At 38.9% G+C, this 25,786-nt stretch overlaps 1 protein-coding gene across 2 annotated transcripts in view; it reads right to left on the reverse strand.

Annotated features, from left to right (window-relative positions):
• LOC106081036 (activated Cdc42 kinase-like) overlaps window positions 1-25,786 on the reverse strand; it is an 88,984-nt gene that overhangs the window by 42,828 nt on the left and 20,370 nt on the right. The window contains exons 1-3 of one of the 2 annotated variants that reach the window (XM_013242720.2): window positions 15,496-15,572; window positions 15,080-15,149; window positions 2,371-2,782 (exon numbers count right to left, since the gene is read on the reverse strand). In XM_013242720.2, coding sequence (XP_013098174.2) covers window positions 2,371-2,782; window positions 15,080-15,149; window positions 15,496-15,538 — 525 coding nt within the window. In that variant the 5' untranslated portion in view covers window positions 15,539-15,572. Of the gene's footprint in view, window positions 1-2,370; window positions 2,783-15,079; window positions 15,150-15,495; window positions 15,573-25,786 lie in introns of those variants that run through there. The other variant, XM_013242722.2, reaches the window with a different exon arrangement.

Raw genomic sequence — 25,786 nt, forward strand, 5'->3', positions numbered from 1 at the left:
TTAAACTTGAATCGGACTGCACTCATTGATATGTGAGAAGTTTGCCCCTGTTCCTTAGTGGAATGTTCATGGGCAAAATTTGCATTTTGCAAGTTTCTTTGACGCACCCTGTATGCAAAACACATTTCGTCAAAATCCGATGCAAAATTCACCATTTATGAACCCATGGCAGTTATATCGAAATATAGTCCCATCTGGACCAAACACAGCACGGAATCTATATGGATAAAAAACTTAATTCGGAAGAAGAATCCTTCAATGCCAAGACGTACACATTGGCACTTTGCATTGACATAGAGGTGGCGTTTAATAATATGCGGACCGACATATTGATCCAAACCTTAGACCAGCACCGGGTAGATCGGGTCCTTAGAGACTGGATAAACCATATGCTTAGGAACAGGTGGTCCAATGGCATAAATATAAGGTAGTAGGTAGCACAGGGCACACCACATGGGGGCATTTTATCGCCACTCCTTTGGGTGACCACAATAAATTACCTATTACGGATGCTATCTGAAGAGGGATTTGAACCCGTCTGTTACACAGACGATGCTATAATACTTCTAAAGAGTAAAGATCCGAACGAGCTATGGCTTAGGTGTATGCCCATAGTGGCATGGGGCGGCACGCCTTCCGTGATCGCCCGGAAGGCGGGACCGTATTATGGTCAGGCAGTCATAAACAGACCTCAGTCCTTGGGTTCTCAATGTAGACCCACAGACCCATTTGTCCTCTAGCTTTGCTTTGATATGCGTGCCGACATAGGACCTTTGGCAAGCCCAGCTTTGGTTTCTGGTACTGTACTCAGTTTTCTCTTGACAAAGGCAAATTCGTTGTCTACTCTTAAATACCTTTTATTTGAGTCCCATATTGGTGTGATTGGTGTATATATCCTATTAGTGGGTTTTGGGGATGGGCCCCCTTTCAATTGACCCCGAATTGGGACACCAATTTTTTTAGGTTATAATAAGAGGGCAAACAAAATTTCGTTTGAATTGCCCTACCAATCTCCGATATACGGTGTTTTTATACCCACCACCATAAGAAGGGAGTTTACTAATCTAGTCATTCCGTTTGTAACACCTCGAAATATTGATCTAGGACCCCATAAAGCGTATATATTCTTGATCGTCTCGACATTCTGAATCGAACTGGCCATATCCGTCCGTTCGTCCATCCGTATGTCGAAATCACGATAGAGGTCGAACGCGTAAAGCTAGCCATTTGAAATTTTGTACAGATACTTAATATCGATGTAGGTCATTGGGGATTGCAAATGGGTCATATCGGTTCAGATTTGGATATAGCTCCCATATAAACCGATCTTCCGATTTGATTTCTTGAGCTCTTGGAACCCGCAATTTTTATCCGATTTGGCTAAAATTTTTGCACATAGTGTTCTGTTATGACTCACAACAAATCCAAATCCGTCAAGTATCTGATATATATAAACCGATCCCATATAAACCGATCTCCCTATTTGACTTCTTGAGCCCCTAGAAGCCTCCATTTTCATCCGAATTGACTGAAATTTTGAACGTAGTGTTCTGTTATGAATTCCAACGGATGTGCCAAATACGGTCCAAATCGGTAAAGAACCTAATATAGCATCCATATAAACCGATCTCCCGATTTGACTCTTGAGCCCCTAGAAGCCTCCATTTTCATCCAAATTGGCTGAAATTTTGAACATAGTGTTCTGTTATGACTACCAACAATTGTACCAAGTACGGTCCGAATCGGTGAAGAACCTGATATAGCTCCCATATAAACCGATCTCCCGATTTGACTTCTTGAGCTCTACAAGCTGCCATTTTTATTCGATTTTATGTTATGCGTCTCATCAACTGTGTTATGTACGGTTCAAATCGGTCTATAACCAGATATAGCTCGCATATTTTAGCAGAATCCATGGTTGTGGCTTCCCAAGATTCGGTCTGGTCGAACTTAGCACGCTTTTACTTGTTAAAATTAAGGTAAGGTGAACGGTCCACCCAGCCAAAATGTCAGCCTGAATTGGGAGCTCAAATTTGTGCTCTATTCCTGAATATCTTTAATGCATGTCCACTACTATCTCAATAAGTCTGTATGTCGGCGTTTGATTCTTTGTATCAAATTCGTTTTCCACTTCTAAATACCAGTTTACATTTCGTTAAAAGTTGCAAAGCAATTTCATACCATTGTGTTTTACTCCCAACCTTATAACCACACTTCAACTGACAAAAAGTTTCTCCCTTAGAGATATGGCAAATCAAAACCTTAAAATTATAATAATTTCCTTATTCAGAAGATAAATTATTGTCATACGTTTTTATATCTTAAAGTTTAATCTTGTTAGCTTGGAAAAAAGCATAAAAATATTCTTACCCTCTCTGAACCATTTGTCCATACACCCTGCTGCACAATGCCAAATTCTCCCGTGCCCAATTGTTTGTTCACACTTATCGCATCTGCAGGAATGATGTGCTTATTGTTGGGTGCCTTACTGGGCGAACCGCTGCTGGCCTTCGATGAAGCTCCACCCGTCGATGTGCCACTTTGACTGCCCGAAGGACTAGCCACTGTGGGATTGACGGTACCACCGGAACTCTCATCTCGTTTGCCAATCACTGTGGGTGCTTGTAGCAAACGTTTGATTTTGCTCAAGTAGCCATGGGGAAAGTGTTTCTCATAGAATTTACGTAAACGTCGAATTTCCGGTCGTGACATACCAATGCTTTTGAGATCTTCATCGGTGGCATATTTAAATTGTGAGGCATTTGTAATCTTAAGTTCATCTCTGCAAAAAAAAAAATAAAGGCAAACAAAAAAGTCAATGTAAATATATATAGTTATAACCATGCACAACAAGAGGATATAGGTACATGTAACAACAAAGTAAGTCCAAGTACATTTGGTATGTAGTCGAGAACGACGGGAGGGGGCAAATAAACAAAATGAAAAATAAGATGGAAAAACTTTCAATTTAAACATACGAGAACACTGTATAAATATGATAAGGGATTTGCTTTTTATTGCCGAGTCCGAGCGGCTTGCCGCAGTGCGACACCTCTTTGTGGAGAAACTTTTTCATGGCTGCCATACCAAATGGTACAGTACCTTACAAATGTCGCCAGCATTAGGAGAGAATAACCACCGCTGAAAATTTTTTCAGATATTCTCACCAGGATTCGAACCCAGGCGCTCAGCGTCATAGTCGGACATGCTAACCTCTGCGCTACGGTGGAACATACGAGAACACTGTATAAATATGATAAGGGATCTGTTTTTTAATGCCGAGTCCGAGCGGCCTGCCGCAGTGCGACACCTCTTTGTGGAGAAATTTTTACATGGCTGCCATACCAAATGGTACAGTACCTTACAAATGTCGCCAGCATTAGGAGGGAATAACCACCGTCATAGTAGGACATGCTAACTTCTGCGCTACGGTGGCCTCTAGCATTTGATATACCCACTTCAAATTTATTGGATTTTTTTTTGCTTTGCCTCTACGCAACATCTTGTTTGAACCGTTGAGTGGTGCGGACGTTTTGTTATTTCACTCCCCAAGAATTTTCCTGTAACTCGTAATAGGTCAATAGTTTTCGAAGAAAAATTTAAGTCACTCAAGTATAGCTGCGATTGAGGTATCCATTAGGCGGTTGATGATCTGCGTCTGTTTCCAGTGCAGCGGAATGAATGAAGGGAAAGAATGGACTCCATAGACACAACAGCTTCGGTGGTGGTATATAGCTCCCATATAAACCGATCTCACGATTTGATTTTTTTAACCCCTGGAAGTCGCAATTTTTATCCGATTTGGCTAAAATTTTCCACATAGTGTTCTGTTATGACTTCCAACAAATATGCCAAGTACGGTCCAAATCGATTAAGAACCTAATATAGCTCCCATATAAAGAACCTGATATAGCTCCCATATCAACCGATCTCCCGATTTGATTTTTTGAACCCCTGGAATTTGCAATTTTTATCCGATTTGGCTAAAATTTTGCACACAGTGTTCTGTTATGACTTCCAACAACTGTGCCCAGTGCGGTCTGAATCGGTCTATAACCTGATTTAGCTCCCATATAACCCAATGGCCCGATTTGACTTCTTGAGCCCAAGCCCTACAAGCCGCGATTTTTATCCGATTTGGCTGAAATTTTATTTAATGCGTCTCAACAACTGTGGTTCGGTCCAAATCGGCCTATAACCAGATATAGCTACCATATTTTAGTAGAATCCATGGTGGTGGGTTCCCAAGGTTCAACCAAAAATAGCTGCGATTGAAGTATCCATCTGCGTCTGTTTTCAGTGGAGCGGCAGGTCAAGAGCCCGGCAGTAGGCTTAGAATGGACTCCATAGACCCAACAACTGCGGTGGTGGTATCAGGCCGTAGAATGGTGGAGAGGCTTAAGGGGCTTTTAACGAAGACACCAGGTTCGAGTCTTAAAGACAAGGCCGAACCTATTCTTTCTTCGCATGCCTATAATTTGCCTAGGCTATCGGCCTTCCCCGGCAAACCAACCACTATTTAAGAGGTTGAAATAATAGAAGACGCATCGCTCTCAGGTATATTGAGAGGTTTGGTGCGAATGATCCTAAGATTCTCACTAATAGGGCTTAGGAATTTGCTGCACAGGCTACCCCAAAGGCTACAAACCTAGATTCGGAAACTGCACTGCAGTCAGCCTAAAGGCTGCGCTCACCTGGAGGGCATCCCATGCTTATAAGAACTAGGGTGAACAATAGTAAGATGGGTCCAAGAACCTTTGCTAATGTCGCTAGAGACAGTTTGGTGATGGCAGTTGTCGACAAGGGAGAAGAACAGGGCTGCATAGCTAGGAATAATTGAAGTGGAATAGTCAATGGACTGTCATCAGTATACTCCGATGTTCTTGCGGAATTTCCTGGGTCTCCTACAGTTTGTGATGATTCAGGCTGGTATCGGGACCGATACAAACTAATTGCCCTTCTCCGGCTGTCTTGCAGACCTCAATAAGTCTGAAGGAGTTATATCCTACGGATTCAACCGCCACATGACCATTGAGAAAGCTCCCTTAACCTCACCGCAGTAGTTGCTGCAATTTGTCTAGCCATAATGTCCAGAGGAATAAGATGTAGCATTAAATTCAGTGCATCAGATGGTGTAGTCCTCAGTGCGGTTGTGATGCACAAACAAGCCATCCTTTGGATCCGGATAAGTATTGAGCAGTAGATGGACTTTTGAAGCGCCGTCCACCAGACCACAACGCCATATAGCATTATAGGTCTGACAACTGCAGTATATACCCAATGTATGACACGCGGTCTAAACCCCCAACTATTGCCAATGGCTCCTTTGCAGGTGTATAGGGCAAGAGTTGCCTTTCTTGCCCCTTCCAAAATGTTGGATTTGAAGTTCAATTTCCAGTCCAGCAAAACACCCAAGTTTTTGCGCTTTCTGTAAATGTAGCCAACTTCGATTTTGCACGTACAGCTTCCTGAAGTATGTATCTTAGAGTACTGGGAAACTTTCCTCTAACCGCAATTGCCACGTCCGGGCGATCACGGAATGCGTGAGGTTGTGTGGTACTACCGCGAGGAAGTGTGAATATCTTTACAGAAAGTAAAATGGTCATAAGGGCAATAAGAACCAGGACGGTAAGCTCACGAACAGTCTTGCAGTGTAAGAAGGACATTAAAGCATATTCTGAGAATGGCACAATCCGCATCGTTTGGGTGCCGGGCCATTACGGAGTTGGGGGGAATAAAAGGGCAGACGATTTGGCAGCGAAGGTCAGAGAACTGCCGTCAATAAACTTGGTGAACCCGAAGCCTTTAGGGTCGACGTAGCCCGATTTAAGGGCGTTGGCGATAAACGCGCATGTTACACTGTGGAACAGCGAAGCAGCCGGTAGGACGGTGAAAATCGTATGGGGTGATCCGAATCGTGAGAGGACGAGGCTATTACTGAAAGGAAGCAAGAAGGAGGTCAGTATGGCTTTTGGCAAAATCGGTGCGACAAGTGATAGCATGTGGGGACGATGATGAGACGTTGGAACATTTCCTATGTCATTGGCCGGCTTTCGCGGCTAACAGACCCCGGTATCTAGGTGAGGACACAATAGCAGACATGAACCAACTTAGAGGAGTGGTATGGAAAACAATTAAGGATTTTGTAAGTAGCACGGAACTCCTAACATGAAAAATTCTTTTTCGAGGTGATTTTCTAGTTTTTAGAGCGCACAACAAGCCGATTACTGGCTTAGGTGTCTGTCTATAGTGGCATGGGGCGGACTAATATCAGCACCCTAACCTAACCTTACCTAAAGGAGTCGAAACTTCTTACCGCCCAAAGAATTTTTACGCTTAGACACAATTTCCCAAATAACCTCCGACGAATGCATATCAATGACAACCTCTTCTGGCGCCATGTTGTTAAAGAATTTCCCGGGAAAAGTTTATCTACGAGTGGTTCCATTGTTTACTCACTTGACATTGACCATACATTCTCTGACTTCGAAATACCTGCACCGTAATAGGTCTCGAGGACAGAATCTTCCTAAGCCCAGAGGCCTCAGATGTATCCTCCACGGAGCTGCAGAATTCCACCCTGGATTTGTTCTAAGCCCTTCTCAGCTCGCTCTTACATTTTGTTGGCTCAGCCTTATAAAGGGTGATTTTTTTGAGGTTAGGATTTTCATGCATTAGTATTTGACAGATCACGTGGGATTTCAGACATGGTGTCAAAGAGAAAGATGCTCAGTATGCTTTGACATTTCATCATGAATAGACTTACTAACGAGCAACGCTTGCAAATCATTGAATTTTATTACCAAAATCAGTGTTCGGTTCGAAATGTGTTCAAATTTTGACAAATTTTGTTCAGCGATGAGGCTCATTTCTGGTTGAATGGCTACGTAAATAAGCAAAATTGCCGCATTTGGAGTGAAGAGCAACCAGAAGCCGTTCAAGAACTGCCCATGCATCCCGAAAAATGCACTGTTTGGTGTGGTTTGTACGCTGGTGGAATCATTGGACCGTATTTTTTCAAAGATGCTGTTGGACGCAACGTTACGGTGAATGAACACATTTCGAACCGAACACTGATTTTGGTAATAAAATTCAATGATTTGCAAGCGTTGCTCGTTAGTAAGTCTATTCATGATGAAATGTCAAAGCATACTGAGCATCTTTCTCTTTGACACCATGTCTGAAATCCCACGTGATCTGTCAAATACTAATGCATGAAAATCCTAACCTCAAAAAAATCACCCTTTAGATGTGGTAATCGTATGTTGCTCTTGTTGTTTTCGCCCTGTTGTAGAGTTTCCTGGAGTCCTTCCTTAGACCAATCAGCTCTGGGGTCCACCATGGAGGTCGCTGTTTGTCCCTTGACTTCACACTGGGACATGCTGACACATGAGAGTCATTCAAGGCCTTCGTGATCCGCTTGACTATTGTGGCTTTATACTGCGCGGTTGCCCCTTCCTTTTCTGGTCTATAAGAGATAGACGAGCAGAATTTGCGCCGAAATATATCCCAGGGATCAGTTCTGCAGTATTTTCTCCACGGCTGAAACTAATAAAACGGTGATCAGAGAAGTTGTGGTCATCCAACATATGCCAGTCGCATATTCTTGCGCTTATATCTTCCGATACAAAAGTAATATCTAGTACCTCCTGCCTATTCCTGGTAATAAAGGTCGGTTTATCCCCTTTATTACAAATCACCAGATTGCAGTTTATAATACAGGGTGGCTGATGAAAGCCGCTACCAAAAAAAAATGTAATAACTTTTTTTCTATTTAATAATAATAATTTAATAATTAATTTAATTAATTAATTAATTAATTTAATTAATAATAATTTAATAATTAATTTAATAATTTAATTTAACATGAATAAAAGAAAAATGTATTCCATACACCGAAAAAAAAATGTAGCAATATTCATCATTGTAGCAATATTCATCAGCCACCCTGTATATTCGATAAGCAGCTCACTCCTTTCGTTGACATCCCAACTCCTCACATCCGGTGACGTGCTTTAGCATCACTTCCTACAATGAGGCTCTTCCTCCCTGCAGTATCGGCTTCAACCAGCAACTTAAGGTTTGAAGGCGGCATCTCTGAATCGTGTGCCATAAATGGGGAAGCCAGCCAGTTATGAGACTTATTTATTTCAAGGGTGACTACTATTGAATCTTCAGTGCTCAGCGACGGAGGAATAAAAACATTTAGACTACTCTTTGCAAGAATACAGGCTCTGTGTCTTCCATTCCCCGTGCCCTTGAATAATATATACCACTGGGTATATATTCCATTTGTCAGAACTATAATGCTATATGGTGTTGTGGTCTAGTGGACGGCGCTTTAAAAGTTCACCTACTGTTCATTATTCATCATTAGTCACTGCCCCGCTGTCGCAGATCTCTCCACGAGTTGGCTGAACAGTTTAAAATTCACCTGTTCTGGGTGCCGGCCCACAGAGATGTCCCAGGGAATTGTAAAGCGGACGAGCTTTCGAAACTAGAAACTACCCTACACATCCCAGCGATACTGGAATCTGTGGGTATGCCTCTAGCGACATGTAAGCTAAGTTTTCAGGACCAGGCCCGAAGGACAACGAATGATAGATGGTCACAAAGAGGGGGCTGTGAGCATTTCGAAACTATGTGGCCTGATCTGGACTTGAAGAGGTCTACTACCTCTTTGCTTTCATTGGCTAGAACAGACGTTTCAGTCATTGTGTCCGTCGTGACAGGTCACTGTATAATCGGAAAACATGCTGACAGACTGAAGGTTGCCAGCAAAAACTTTTGCAGAAACTGTGAGGAAATAGAAGTAACATAGACTTCTATACGGATGGTTCCAAGCTAGCCGACCAGGTGGGCTTTGAGTTTTACTCTAAAGATCTAGAACAGGTCATATCGAAAAGGTTACCCGTCCACTGCAGTGTGTATCAAGCGGAGATCCTTGCAATTAAGGAATTATTGTAATTTAATGTCATAACGACGATTACCATGAATATCTTTTCAGGCAGCCAGGCAGCCTTTACATCCCCCGAGAACGTATTTCTGAATTCAAAAACTGGCCCTGACTGTCGCAGATCTCTCAACGAGATAGCTGATCAGTTCAGGATCCAGCTTTTCTGGGTGCCAGGCCACAGAGATATCCCAAGGAATATACCAGTTTTTAAATAAAACGAAGGATAATTTTGGCTAACAAATGTTACTATGGATTAAGCAAGCAGATGAGGAGCAAAGCCACCTCTCGACATACGAAAATTACACTATACAAGACACTGATACTATCCGTGCAATTGTATGGCTCCGAAGGATGGGTCCTTGCGAAAACAGATGAGGCAGTACTTGGAGTGTTTAAAAGAAAAATCCTTTTCCTTGGCGCCCTGGTAGCCGAGTTGGTAAAGTGCTCGAATAGCCAGAGCGGGGGTCGTGGGTTCGATTCCCACCAGAGGCCTTGGTGTGTCGCTACTGTGGTATCGCAATGGACTTAAAAATTGTCCAAGTGAGTCTGTAAAGGACTGTCACTCTTACCTAACCTAACCTATGACTACGACACAACAGTTGAACTCATCGAAATACAATGGTTGCGTTGGCTAGTTTATGTCAGAATGGACGCAGAAGCTCCAGCAAAAAAGTCTGTTAGAGGCGACCTTAAAAAAAAACCCAAAAAGGGGAAGACCAAAACACCTATGAAGTGACATAGTGGAGAGCGACATCTCGAAACTGGGTGTCAGAAATTGGAGAAGAAGCGCAGAAGATCAAGGCGCTGACGCTTCTATTCTATGTTCGGCTAGAGGAATAAATTTTCTGTAATACCCAGTTAAAGTAAGTAAGTAATTTTCCAACTTGTGCAACTTGTGGAAAAAGTTCATTTGAGGTTTTTTACTTGATATTCGGGATTTTTATCTTAAATTGTAGTATAATACATATATGTAGTGTGATGAATACTTATTTTTATTATTTTCTCTATTTGATATTTAGAGAAGCAACATTATTTTGTATTATTTCTGCTACTTGGACCAATGTGCCTGGGCTATTTTCTTTTACTTGTTGCAAAAACAAAAATGTTTATACCCGCTTCTCCTGCTGGGCCAATGGTGCAAAAAAAAGTTCCTGCGTTTTGGCATTTTTAACGCTGTGTCATTCAAAGTGTTAGCATTGAAATGGCTTAAAGTGTTTAGAAGTTCGTTAGATTTCGATTTTATGTCATACACAAAGGGGTTTTCTCCTGTCATTGGGCGCAAGCAGAGTATTGCTTCAAAAATCTTTTAACGCCTTGAACAGAGACTTAAAAACGACATCCCTTTAATGTCTTGTGCCATGACATTTTCATTGAATGCTAACACACACACACACACACACACACACACACACACACACACACACACACACACACACACACACAAAAGGTGATAAGGACATTCAGATTTGCCGACATCTTACGATGAGAGTTGTTGAGAGTATTCAACAGGGCTCAGTTTGCCTTTTCAGTTGCATTGTATGATTGTATGTACCATGTGTCAGACCGACGACTTTGATTGTTTTGTATTCTCAGTTTTGGACATGACGTTGACGTTGGGCGGATGCACGACTTGCTTGGAATGCGTAAATTGTGTGGGTGACTAATGTGAACCAAACAGCAACAAACGAGAGAACAAGCAAATGAATTTCTTTATGGGCGTAGAAGAGGAATGAGAAGTGGATATCTGTCCTGAACAGAAGTTGAAAAAAGTAATTAATTGAAACTCATTCAAGGTTCACCAGATGCGTTCTGTTAAGAGAGAAATTCTGAATCATTTTAATAGATGAATGAAGCATATTGACAGTGTTTGGAATATTAACATACATTCATTTTGGCCTGAGGTCCTAGCCGATGATGTCTGGTATAGTGTACAACTGATATGAAAATCTAATTGTTCATTGCGGAAAGTGAATCTAATCTAAGTGGAGACCATTTATCTAAAAACAAGTAAAAGCGTGCTAAGTTCGAAGTGGCCGAATCTTATTTACCCTCCGCAATGGATCGCACTTGCGCCCAATAGCCTTTCAAGAAGTATAATCGGGAGATTGGTTTATATGGGAGCTACGTCAGGTTTTAGACTAATGCAAACCATTTTTGGCAACATTTCGGTCAAATCTGATAAAACGTTCGCCTGTAAAGACTCAAGAAATATAATTCGGAGATCGGTTTATATGGAAGCTATATCTAAACATGAACTGATTTGGCCTATTTACATTCCCTACCGACCTACGTAAATAGAAAGTATTTGTGCAAAATTTCAAGCGGCTAGTTTACTCCTTCGAAGGTCCTAGATCGACTTAAAATATCATGACGATCAAGAATATATACGCTTTATGGGGTCTTAGACGAATATTTTGAGGCGTTAAAAACGGAATGACGAAATTGGTATACCTCCATCCCATGGTGGAGGGTATAACAACTATGCTCCGAAAACCACTCCCAAACGGACTTGTGCGCCGATCGGAAAAATATGGAACTCAAATGAATGGTACTAGAATCAAACATTAAAATTTGGCGCCACATGCAGGAGAGCCGCTTCTCCCTCAAAAAAAAAATCCCCCACATGGAAAAGTGAATCAATAGGAAAAATATGGTAATCAAATAAAAGGTATTTGAGAATGGAATATGAATATTATATCAACATTTGGCAGCAAGTATCAGGGGGCCAACGTTCCCCTAAGAAACCCCCTCTCCCAAAAACCCACCAAACCGAGATGTAGTCCCATCGGGGAAATATGGGATTCAATTAAAAGGTCTTCGAGAGTAGCAAAAAACAAAAATTGATTTCTAAATTCGGGACCAAATTTGGTGGACGGCTTTAATCCAATTAGCCAAAAAAAAAAAACGCAAAAGCAAAACGAACATGAAGGTTGACCGGTTCAATATGGGTCTCAAATGAAAGGTATTTGGAAGTAGAATATGAATCCGACTATAATATTAGAGAGCATGTGCCTGAAGAAATGAAAAGATGAGAGTGTGACAGGAGCCAGAAAGGCTCCTGATACAGGGACATCCTGCTGTAGAGTCAAAAAGTCAAAAAATGTGGCAACAGATACAAAAAGTGTGTTAAGGATATCCACACCCGATAAAAAAATCAAGCGCGGTACTGACAAATTCACCACCTTCGTTCATAAAAGTGAATCAACACACAGATGTTATCAGATCAACCACAAATGTTAATAAACCAACAACAACAGTCTTTGTGGATGAAAGGTCCACACCCGTTCACATTCTGACAACGTCCAATGTACCGTTTTTAAATTATTGCAAAAAATTGTTGTGTGAAAAAAATCAAGCGCGGTACTGACAAATTGACCACATTCGTTTATAAAAGTGAATCAACATACAGATGTTATCAGATCGACCACAAATGTTAATAAACCAACAACAACAGTCTTTGTGGAAGAAAGGTCCACACCCGTTCACATTCTGACAACGTCCAGTGTACCGTTTGTAAAATATTGCAAAAAATTGTTGTGTGCTGCTGAGTATTGAACGTGTGGTCCATTCATCCCATTAAATGTTACATACAATGCTTTAATAATCACTTAAACTTAAAGTTTAGTGAACATTGACATTTTGTAGGGATAATGTTCATAACGGTCATAACGTGAAACAATATCGCGTGCTCACAAAATCATGCACGCTTGTTAACAATATGATGCATGACTTGTTAAGGTCTTTTTTCTATTAGTCCAAAGAAAACTTTCCCCAGCTGCTGGTATCTGATAATGGCAGCAATGAGGATACAACAGAACTAAATCCTTGTTCTATCAATGCGGCTTTAGACCTGTTAAATTCACCATAGACCACATATGAATATTGAGCTCAATCCTGGAAAAGACCCAAGAAACACAGGTCAACTCTTACCATCTCTTTGTTGACTACAAGCTTTCGATAGCCCTATACGTTCAAAGGTATTTCAAGCCTTATCTGAGTTTGGTACTCCCGCAAAATTATGAAAGCTCTGTAGGATGACACTTGCTGATAGACGTTCCTCAACAAGAATAGGAAAGAATCTCTCCGAAACGTTCAATGCAAAACGAGGTTTCAGACCGGGAGAGGTTTCATTTGATCTCTTTAATATCATGCTGGAGAAGCTCATACGAGATGCAGGTGTAAATAGAAATGGCACGCTGCTTCCAGGAATCATATTCTCCTGGTCTATGCCGATCATAAGCGAAGAAAGGCCTTTTGGCGTGTGGCTAAGCATTCCCCAGAAAAGTTTTTATATTGGAGCTATATCAGGTTATAGACCGATTCGGACCGTACTTGGCACAGTTGTTAGAAATCATAACAAAACACTATATGCAATACTTCAGTCAAATCGGACAAAAATTTCGGCTTGTAAGGGCTCAAGAAGTCAAATCTGGAGATTGGTTTACATGGGAGCTATATCAGGTTCTATACCAATTTGGAGCATACTTTGTATATAAGTTGAATATAAGTTGTATATAAGTTGATCTGGAGATTGGTTTATATGGGAGCTATATGAGGTTATATAACAATTTAGACCGTACTTTGTATATAAATTAAAAGTCTTAATAAAAGACTACATGCAAAACTTCAGGCAAATCCGATAAAAATTGCGGCTTGTAAGGGCTTAAAAAGTCAAATTCGGAGATCGGTTTGTATGGGAGCTATATCAGGTTGTAAACCAATTCGGACCGTACTTGGCACAGTTGTTGGAAGTCATAACAAAACACTACATGCATAACTTCAGCCAATTCAGACAAAAATGGTGTCTTGCGTGAATATTTCGTAAAAATTGAGCCTTTAGAGAAAAGTTCAAAAAGTTTTTTTACAATTTTACAATTTTTGTTTGTTTCACTTACCGAGACGAGCTCAATGATCCGAGATTTTCTTTGCAAATGGAAAAGGAAAGTCAGAGAACGCAACACACATCAACCATTATGGGATGTGCTTCGAAATTTGGTTAGAATTACTCATAGGCAATATTAAGTATGAAAGCTTCAAGGGCCGTACGTTGGCATGTCGTACTTATAACGAATTTATTGCGAAAACGCCTCTATGATATAAATAAATAACACATTAACCACGCTCGACAACCTTGTCTATAAGCTGTACTTTTCCCAGTGCATGTGTTTTTGTGTTAAGGCAGATTTTTTGTCTACACAATTACACTATTCCTTTGGTATAAACATGATTCTGTGCATCTGTTGGAAGTTGTATTGGTGGCTTTGAACACTAGACAACGGCACGGCTCTCGCTGTCACTTCGTGTGTACAGGTTCGAGTCCCGGCCGGATTCAAATTTTTTATCTGTTAGGGTGAAGATCTTTAAATTTTACAATTTCTGTTTGTTTCTCTTTTGAGACGAGCTCAATGTCCGGAGATTATCTTTGCAAATAGAAGAGGAAAGCCACAGATCGCAACACACCAACCATTATGGGATGCGCTTTGAAATTTGGTTGGAATTACTCATCGGCCATATTAGGTGCGAAGGTTTCAAGGGCCGTACGTTGATATGTTGTACTTATACCGAATTTATAATGAAAACGCCTCAATGATATGCATGCCACATTTACCACGCTCGACAATAGACAGCCACTAGCTACTACGAGTGCAAAGCCTGATTTTTTGTCTACGCAATTACACTACTCCCATGGTATACTATTGATTCTGTGCATTTGCTCTCGCTGTTGCTCCGAGATTTTGTTTTTCTAAAAAACAATTTTTATTACAATTTAATGCTTAGAAAAATGTTGCATTTAAGAGCGAATTTCATTGAAATTTCGTCTCTAAGGGAAAATTTTATTAAAATTTTTTCTTTAAGAGATAATGTTATTGAAATTTTGTTTGTAGATAAAACATCAGACAAAAATTTGGTCTTTGGAGAAATTATTGAAAATTATACCCCACCCACAATACGATACTGGCTACGACCATAGGTATATCCATTCCCTCGTCTGCCCGCCTTTGTTATTATGGTTTTCAAATTCCGTTCTCAGTGACCATCGATTCTGTTTTGTTTTTTATTTTGTTCGTTTTGTTCATGTTGGTGTTGTTGTTGTTGTTATTAGTTTTTGATATTGATACTCACTTGGCAGCAGTGTAATAATGTTGCAGTTCGGCCTCTGTTAGAAATTCATACACATCGATTTGGGGACTATCTGCAATGGGAAGAAAAAAAAGGGGGAAAAAGAAAACAACATGAACTTAGTATCCCATGAATACATTTCAAAAAAGATATTTGAAAATCAAAACAAAAACAAAAAACCAAAGAAAGAATGGTTTTTGAATGTCGTCGTCCATTGGACTCAAAACAAAGCCATAAGGCCGGGCAACATGCTGTTGTTCGTTTGTTTCGTTTGGTTACATTTACATTTTTTTACATTTTCGAGGGCAAACCTAATAAAAACTAAAGACAAACGACAACATGGATGACAGTGCCAGTCCAACCAACAACCATGGAATCAGCCACCGCTGACAAGAGTGTGACAACATTGAGCGCTTTACCATTGGGCGGATGCGAGCAGCACGGCAAGCAACATAATATCATTTGAATGATGTGATGCAGAGGATGTGGGTTACAACAGCAAAGCAAAAGTTGATATGTAGTCGTCGTCATCATCATCATCATCATCGTGGTATGTATTCTAGAATCCACAGGCCCACATCTACCTATATTGTGATTTTCTCCAACGTATATTTATGTAGAAGAGAATTATGAATTGTTGTTGTCAGCGTAGTGTAAAACCGACAGTGTGGAAAACTGAATTGTTGCATAGCCCACAGAACGAACAACAGAGTAGATCAAGTAGAGTTTAAGTTGATAAGATTTATGAAGGTGATTGAGCGTTGCTGCTTACAACAGCGTCGACTGCATTGGGTGTATCCAAATTGAAATCATATGACTGAAACAATAGCGAAAACACACATGTTAGGCAGAGTCAACTGTATTGCACCATACGCTTATCATGGTAGCCATTAATAAAAGTGTCTCTGAAAAAAATTTTAATGAAATATCTTTCATTAAGGGTTCTACAATTGTTGGTATCCGAAGGGGGCGGACCCTCCCCCTTATCGACATTTTCAAAAACGCCAGATATCGGAGATGGGTGCACTGATTTTAGCGAAATTTTGTATGCCACCTTATTGTACCTCAAAAAAAAAAAAAAAAACAAGTAAAAAAGGCGTTAAGTTCGGCCGGGCCGAACTTTGGATACACACCACCTCGGGTATATATGTAAACCACCTTTAATCAAAATCCGGTGAAAATCGTATACCTTATGTCCCATAGCAATGTATATCGAAATATGATCCGATTTGGACCAAATACTTATAAGTACAAGTCATTGTTCAATTATGTATAACAAAATATTGATCTTTTTAGTAGCTATATCTAAAAACAAACCAATCTGAACCATTTACAAAATGGATGTCGAAAAGCCTAACATAAGTCAATGTGTCAAATTTCAGTTAAATCAGATTATAAATGCGTCTTTTTTGAGGACAAGACTTTAAATCGAGATATCGGTCTATATGGCAGCTATATGCAAATCTTGATCGATCTAGACCAAATTGCAGAAATATTTGGAGGGGCTTAACTTAACTCTCTGTCCCAAATTTCGGCGACATCGGACAATAAATGCGTCTTTTATGGGGCCAAAGCATTAAAACAAGAGATCGTTCTATATGGCAGTTATATCCAAATCTGGACCGATCTGAGTGAAATTTAAGAAGGATGTCGAAGGGCCTAACATAACTCACTGTCCCAAATTGCGGCGACATCGGACAATAAATGCGCTTTTTATGGCCCCAAAACCTAAAACCGAGAGATCGGTCTATATGGCAGCTATATCCAAATCTGGACCGATCTGTGTCATAATGCAGAAGTATGTCGAGGGGTTTAACTTAACTCACTGTCCCAAATTTCGGCGACATCGGACAATCATTGTGCCTTTTATGGGCCTAAGACCATAAATCGGAGGATCGGCCTATATGGCAGCTATATTCAAATCTGCACCAATCTGATCCAAATTGACGAATAATGTCGGAGGGTCTAACACAACTCACTCTCCCAAATTTCAGCGAAATCGGATAATAAATGTGGCTTTTATGGGCCTAAGACCCTTAATCGAGGGATCGGTCTATATGGCAGCTATATCCAAATCTGGACCGATCTGAGCCAAATTGACGAAGGATGTCGAAGGACCTTACACAACTCACTGTCCCAAATTTGATGTAGCTTTTATGGGCCTAAGACCCTAAATCGGCGGATCGGTCTTTATGGGGGCTATATCAAGATATAGCACATCTTCGAACTTAACCTGCTTATGGAAAAAAAAATCTATGCAAAGTTTCAGCTCAATATCTCTATTTTTGAAGACTGTAGCGTGATTTGAACAGACAGACGGACAAACGGACGGACATGTCTAGATCGTCTTAGATTTTTACGCTGATCAAGAAAATATATACTTTATAGGGTCGGAAATGGATATTTCGATGTGACAAAATTAATATACCCCCATTCTTCGGTGGTGGGTATAAAAAACGAAATTGGTATAACATTTTGGGGCCAAATAACCATGGGGACGCCCCATCCCAAAATTTTGAAATTTTCACTGATGGTAGAGTTTGAGACCCCGGTGCAAATACCGTAGTACATTTTTTGGTATCCGAAGGGGGGCGGACCCTCCCCCTTACCAACATTTTCAAAAACGCCAGACCTCGGAGACGGGTGGATTTGAGCGAAATATTGTATGCTACCCTAAGGTATCCAAAAAACACGAAATTGTTATAAAATTTTGGGTTCAAATAACCAGGGGGGACGCCCCATCCCAAACCCCAACCGAACGGACATGTTTACCGAATATGGGTATCCAATAAAAGGTATTTAAGAGTAGAGTATGAAATTGGCATAAAAATGTCACACTAAGTGTCGGGAGTGTCCCCCACCCCCAAAAAAACCACCCACTTACCGCTTTGGACAATATGGACATCAAATGAAAGGTGTATAAAAAAGTACACAACAAATCTGACATAAAAATAATTCCTTGGTATCTGAGGAGCTTCCCCACCCCCAAGACCCCACAGCAAGGCATATTTACCAATTGGAACAATATGGATTTCAAATGAAAGGTATTTAAAAGTTTAATAAGAATCTTCTTTTTCTATTATATAAAAGTGAAATTATAGCTCTTTGTTTGATAGTTTGTTTGTCTGTTCCGTATAGACTCAAAAACGGCTGAACCTATTTCTATGAAATTTTCACAAATGGTAGAGTTTAAGCCCCCGGTGAAAATAGGGTGCTACATTTTTTGGTATCCGAAGGGTGCATCAATTTAAGCGAAATTTTGTATGCTACCTTATGGTATCCCAAAAACAAAAAATTGGTATAATGGTACCCCAAAAACTCGAAATTGGTATAAAATTTTGGGGTCAAATAACCAGGGGCGACGCCCTATCCCAAAACCTCCCAAAGGGACATGTTAAGCAATTGGAACAATATGGGTGGCAAATGAAAGGTATTTAAGAGTAGAGTGCGAACTTGGCATAAAAATGCCACCCTTAGTGCGAAGGGGCTCTCACCCCAAAAACACCCCCCAACAGTACACTTTTTCCGATTTGGACAATATGGGCATCAAATGAAAGGTATTTAAAAGCAGAGTACAAATCTGACATAAAAATTTATTCCTTGATGTCTGAGGGGCTTCCCTACTCCCCAAAACCCCCCAGTAGGACATATTTACCGATTGGGACAATATGGGACTCAAATGAAAGGTATTTGGGAGTTTAATATAGATATGGTTTTAAAAATTAAAACCACCCCAAAAATACCATCAAAAATCAAAGTGGACCAATGGGGACAGTATGGAACTCAAGTGAAAGGTCCAAAACCGCCCCAAAAGTAGCGCCTAAAACTCAAATATCACATTGATATTTGAAATTGGATCCAAGTACCCAAGGAACCGTCCTAAGTCCTAAACCGCCCCAAAAGTATCGCCAGAAATAAAAAACCGATCGGGACAATATGAAATTCAAATGAAAGGTTTTCGGGAGTAGAATACGAATATGATATCAAAAGTTGGATCGAAATATCTAGGGCGCCGCCCGAAGAGCACCAAAAATAAAAAATGGACCGATCAAGACAATATAGGACCCCAATGAAAGGTATCTGAGAGTAGACTATGAATATGATTATCAAATATTAAAAATTGGGTGCAAATACCAAGGGGCCGCCCCCAAAACCAAAACCGTCCCAAGTGAGCATATTAGACGATCATGGTAATATGGGACTCAAATAAAAGGTATTCGGGAGTAGATTACGAATATGGTATTAAAAATGAGGTTTAAGGGATAGGAGGAGGTACAATTACCAAAGCGCCGCCCCAAACCAAAACCGTCTCAAGTGGTCATATGAGACGATCATGGTAATATGGGACTCAAATAAAGGGTAATCGGGAGTAGATTACCAATGCGGTATTAAAAATGAGGTTCGAGGAATAGGAGGTTGCTCAACTCTCAAAACACTTCCCAAAATATGAATATTTGGCAATTATGGCCATATGGGGTTAAATAAAAGGAACTTGGTAGTAGATAGACAAATTGTTCTGGGAAGATACATATGGTAGTAAGCAAGAAACTTACTTTTCGCGTGGTGCTAATTAAGGCACAGTAGAGCGAGCTGGGTACACCTAGTTTTTTATAAATAAAAATTTTTCTCTAAAGAAAACATTTCCATGAAAATTTCTTTAAAGACAACATTTCCATAAATTATTCCTAAAAACAAAATTTCCATAAAATGTTATCTAACTCTGAAGCACTCAATTTCAGTATATCTCTGAGACTGCTGGACGAGTGCACGGTCTTTCAGGCAGAGGTCTGTGCCATTACAGTGGCCGCAAGAGAAATTCTGGTAAGGGACTTACCGCCCTCGAAACTTAGAATTTATGTGGACAGTATGGCGGCGCTCAAGGACGATCGAGATCCGTAGCGGATTGTTTGGAATCCCTGAATAGGCTCCGGCCGCACGATGTGACGCTGACATGGGTTCCTGGGCATGAGGGGATTCCAGGGAATGAGAGGGCGGACGAGTGTGCCAGGAGGGGTTCATTTGCGCCGGGCGGACCAGTAATCTGTCTTGCCTACGTGCCATTTGTCGAGCTACTGAACACAGTAGATGGGATGGCCAGGGCGGCGTCGGTGGCGAGGTGGGTCTCGGTGGATGGTTGCCGGACTGCAAAGGCGCTATGGCCAGTCATCGACCAGAGGAGGACGAGGTTGCTGGCGTTCGATTAGAGGTCGATGAGTAACTTGACAGCAGTCATGGTTGGACACTGTGCCATAGGCCGCATGGCGGCCGCACAATGATTTCTGAAGGAGTTGCCTCGATGAGGATGAGGACTATGAGGCGTAGGCTCTCCTTTTTGGGGAGCCGTTTCTTCAGTGATCTGGGTGAACTTGCGAGCGTACCCCATGAAATTTTCTCTAAAGGCAAAATTTCCATGAAATTTTCTCTAAAGACAAAATTTCCATGAAATTTTCTCTAAAGACAAAATTTCCATGAAATTTTCTCTAAAGACAAAATTTCCATGAAATTTTCTCTAAAGACAAAATTTCCATGAAATTTTCTCTAAAGACAAAATTTCCATGAAATTTTCTCTAAAGACAAAATTTCCATGAAATTTTCTCTAAAGACAAAATTTCCATGAAATTTTCTCTAAAGACAAAATTTCCATGAAATTTTCTCTAAAGACAAAATTTCCATGAAATTTTCTCTAAAGACAAAATTTCCATGAAATTTTCTCTAAAGACAAAATTTCCATGAAATTTTCTCTAAAGACAAAATTTCCATGAAATTTTCTCTAAAGACAAAATTTCCATGAAATTTTCTCTAAAGACAAAATTTCCATGAAATTTTCTCTAAAGACAAAATTCCCATGAAATTTTCTCTAAGACAAAATTTCCATGAAATTTTCTCTAAAGACAAAATTTCCATGAAATTTTCTCTAAAGACAAAATTTCCATGAAATTTTCTCTAAAGACAAAATTTCCATGAAATTTTCTCTAAAGACAAAATTTCCATGAAATTTTCTCTAAAGACAAAATTTCCATGAAATTTTCTCTAAAGACAAAATTTCCATGAAATTTTCTCTAAAGACAAAATTTCCATGAAATTTTCTCTAAAGACAAAATTTCCATGAAATTTTCTCTAAAGACAAAATTTCCATGAAATTTTCTCTAAAGACAAAATTTCCATGAAATTTTCTCTAAAGACAAAATTTCCATGAAATTTTCTCTAAAGACAAAATTTCCATGAAATTTTCTCTAAAGACAAAATTTCCATGAAATTTTCTCTAAAGACAAAATTTCCATGAAATTTTCTCTAAAGACAAAATTTCCATGAAATTTTCTCTAAAGACAAAATTTCCATGAAATTTTCTCTAAAGACAAAATTTCCATGAAATTTTCTCTAAAGTCAAAATTTCCATGAAATTTTCTCTAAAGACAAAATTTCCATGAAATTTTCTCTAAAGACAAAATTTCCATGAAATTTTCTCTAAAGACAAAATTTCCACGAAATTTTCTCTAAAGACAAAATTTCCATGAAATTTTTTCTGAAGACAAAATTTCCATGAAATTTTCTCTAAAGACAAAATTTCTATGAAATTTTCTATTGACAAAATTTCCATGAAATTTTCTCTTAAGGCAAAATTTCCATGAAATTTTCTCTAAAGACAAAATTTCCATGAAATTTTCTCTAAAGACAAAATTTCCATAAAATTTTCTCTAAAGACAAAATTTCCATGAAATTTTCTCTAAAGACAAAATTTCCATGAAATTTTCTCTAAAGACAAAAATTTCCATGAAACTTTATCTAAAGACAAAATTTCCATGAAATTTTCTCTAAAGACAAAATTTTCCATGAAATTTTCTATAAAGACAAAATTTCCATGAAATTTTCTCTAAAGAAAAAATTTCCATGAAATTTTCTCTAAAGAAAAAATTTCCATGAAATTTTCTCTAAAGACAAAATTTCCATGAAATTTTCTCTAAAGAAAAAATTTCCATGAAATTTTCTTTAAAGAAAAAATTTCCATGAAATTTTCTCTAAAGACAAAATTTCCATGAAATTTTCTCTAAAGACAAAATTTCCATGAAATTTTCTCTTAAGACAAAATTTCCATGAAATTTTCTCTAAAGACAAAATTTCCATGAAATTTTCTCTCAAGACAAAATTTTCATGAAATTTTCTCTATAGACAAAATTTCCATGAAATTTTCTCTTAAGACAAAGTTTCCATGAAATTTTTTCTAAAGACAAAATTTCCATGAAATTTTCTCTAAAGACAAAATTTCCATGAAATTTTCTCTAAAGACAAAATTTCCATTTTCTCTAAAGACAAAATTTCCATGAAATTTTCTCTAAAGACAAAATTTCCATGAAATTTTCTCTAAAGACAAAATTTCCATGAAATTTTCTCTAAAGACAAAATTTCCATGAAATTTTCTCTAAAGACAAAATTTCCATGAAATTTTCTCTAAAGACAAAATTTCCATGAAATTTTCTCTAAAGACAAAATTTCCATGAAATTTTCTCAAAAGACAAAATTTCCATGGAATTTTCTCTAAAGACAAAATTTCCATGGAATTTTCTCTAAAGACAAAATTTCCATGAAATTTTCTCTGAAGACAAAATTTTCATGAAATTTTCTCTAAAGACAAAATTTCCATGAAATTTTCTCTAAAGACAAAATTTCCATGAAATTTTCTCTAAAGTCAAAATTTCCATGAAATTTTCTCTAAAGACAAAATTTCCATGAAATTTTCTCTAAAGACAAAATTTCCATGAAATTTTCTCTAAAGACAAAATTTCCATGAAATTTTCTCTAAAGACAAAATTTCCATGAAATTTTCTCTAAAGACAAAATTTCCATGAAATTTTCTCTTAAGACAAAATTTCCATGAAATTTTCTGTAAAGACAAAATTTCCATGAAAAATTAGGTTTAACTCTTTCTTTCCCGTTTAGCAAGTGATTCTGAATCGATCGTATGACGACTCTTCCTCCTCTTATTCTAAATATTGCAGTTCAATGCACAAATACTCTCTACTACATTGGTGACGTAGGGTATACATTTGTTGGGCAATTATAGGTGTGAGGTTGCGAGTGTGGGGGAAAACATCTCCCGAGAATTCCATGGTCATATATTTGTTTATATTGCCACTATGAATTGCCATAAATATCTTACAGCAAATGCCTTAAATTCTCCAAAGGAATCTGTTTCGGAATTATTTTAGTATACATGGGAGAGTACATATGGATACATTTACATGCATATAGTAGAGGCACAAGTTGATTTGTAACAGTATAAGTGTGCACATATGTTTGCTTATTTTACTACAGCGAAATTCTTCGATTTTATACAATCTGATGAAACGCATTCCATTTTATTGGCCCTTAGAGTTGACATTGTGAAAATTGTTTGCTTTTAATTTTTTGCGACATAGGCATTTCCTACGGATTGGGCAACTGCATGTGAGAGGTACGATATAGAATTCTGTTGCTGTAATACCTTAATGGTCATATTATTTGTCGTATGTGGATTAGTAGTCATCTACATAAATAAGGAACTTCGTATGTGATGCATGGAAACATGGTGCAATCTACCGAATAAGAACGATAATATAGTTGAAAACAAATATTTTGGATTTTATGGGATATTAAGCAAACATTTCACTTTTATAAAAAAATTAATAAATTTTATTTGTATGGACAAATTTTTCTTTTTTTTCCTTTAATTCAAATTTACTAAAATTTTTTCCATAGAATTTGCTAGAAACTTGAATTTGTTTTAAAAATTGTTTTTTAAGACAAAAGACAAAACTGAAAAGAAAAAAAGGAAAAGTTAAACAATCAAAAAAGCATAATTTCGGCCTGCCCGAACTTTGAATTACCACATTTCGGCAAAGTCCGGTGAAAATGCTCGATTTATAAATCCGTAGCAGCTATATGGTCTGATCTAGGCCAACCCCAGTACGAATTTTGAGGATCTAATACAGCTCACTGTTCCAAAATTCAGCTAAATCGGGTAATAAATGAGCCATTTATTGGTGGAAGACCCTAAATGGAGAGATCGGTGTATATGGCAGTTATATCCAAATATGATCCGATATTTGGGAAGGATTTATGTATTTGGGAAGGATGTGTAGTTTAGGTTTGATTAGGTAAGAGTGGCAGACCTTTATAAACTCAGAGACCAAGGCCTCTGGTGGGAGTCGCACCCACGACCCCCGCACTGAATGTTAAGGGGTCTAATACAACTCACCATACTATACTTTAGCAAAATCGGCTTATAAATACTCAATTTATGGGTTACCTAAGACCTTAATCAAGAGATCGATATATATAGCAGCTATATACAAATATGGGCTAATCTGAACCATACTCCACACCGGCGGCGAAGGGCCTTACACATCTTACCGTGACAAATTTCATCAAAATCGGGTAATAAATGTTTTTATGGACCAAGAGTGAGGGAAGCCACCGTGGAGCAGAGGTTAGCGGCGGACATCTAAGACGCTGAAATGCGAATGCGCATGCGCATGCAACCTGTGGAACAGCGAAACGGTCGGTAGGACGACGAAAATCCTATGGGGGGATCCAGATCGTAAGAAAAAGGATTATTATTTAAAGGAAGTAAGAAGGAGGTCAGTATAGCTATTGGTATCATGACAGGACACATAACAGCTCACAGGACTAACAGCTCACTTATGTAAAATCGGTGCGGCAACGATTGCATGTGAAGGGCATGCGGGGAAGATGATGAGACGTTGGAGCATTTCCTTTGTCATTGCCCGGCTTTCGCGTCTAACAGATCCACTTAGGTTAGGACACTACACCAGACATGAACCAACTTAGCGGAGTGGCATGGAAAACAATTAAGAATTTCCATGCCACTCCGAAATTCCTTACATAGATTTTCTTTTTCGTGGTTACTTTTATTTTGTATTTAGGGCGCACAACAAGCCAATTACTGGCTTAGGTGTATGGCCATAGTGGCATGGGGCGGATTAATATCTGCAGCCTCTTTTCAACCTATCCTAACCTATCATTGAACTTAAACTTGAATCGGACAACACTTATTGACATGTGAGAAGTTTGCCCCTGTTCCTTAATGGAAGTGAACGGTATATATATGGCAGCTATATTCTAATATAGAACGATCTGAACTATATTTGGCACGAATGTGCCAAAATGGGACAACACATGGGTCTACTATTGGCCTTGGTGGGAATAAAAATCTGGGAGCCCATAATCCCATTAATCAACCGACTACTTACTATCCACATAAACTCTCCAAACGTTGCTCGCTTCGGCAAGCAAGAGTTCACTCTGTGCGGAAAAAAGCGATGGAAGCAAACAAGAACAAAAAGCAACAAACTTTCTACCTACTTTAAACATTAAATTCAAAATCTTTGGATTTAATGTTTATACCCACCACCATATGGGGATGGGGGTATACTAATCTAGTCTTTCCGTTTGAAACACCTCGAAGTATTCGTCTAAGATCCCATAAAGTATATATATTCTTGATCGTCTCGACATTCTGAGTCGACCTAGCCATGTCCGTCCGTCTGTCGAAATCACGATAGAGATCGAACGCGTAAAGCTAGCCGCTTGAAATTTTGCACAGATGGTTAATATTGCTGTAGGTCGTTGGGAATTGCAAATGGATCATATTGCAATTTTTGTCCCATTTGGCTGAAATTTTGAATGTAGTGTTCTGTTATGACTTCCAACAAC

The sequence above is a fragment of the Stomoxys calcitrans genome, chromosome 5, assembly GCF_963082655.1.
Source record: "Stomoxys calcitrans chromosome 5, idStoCalc2.1, whole genome shotgun sequence".
NCBI lineage: Eukaryota > Metazoa > Arthropoda > Insecta > Diptera > Muscidae > Stomoxys > Stomoxys calcitrans.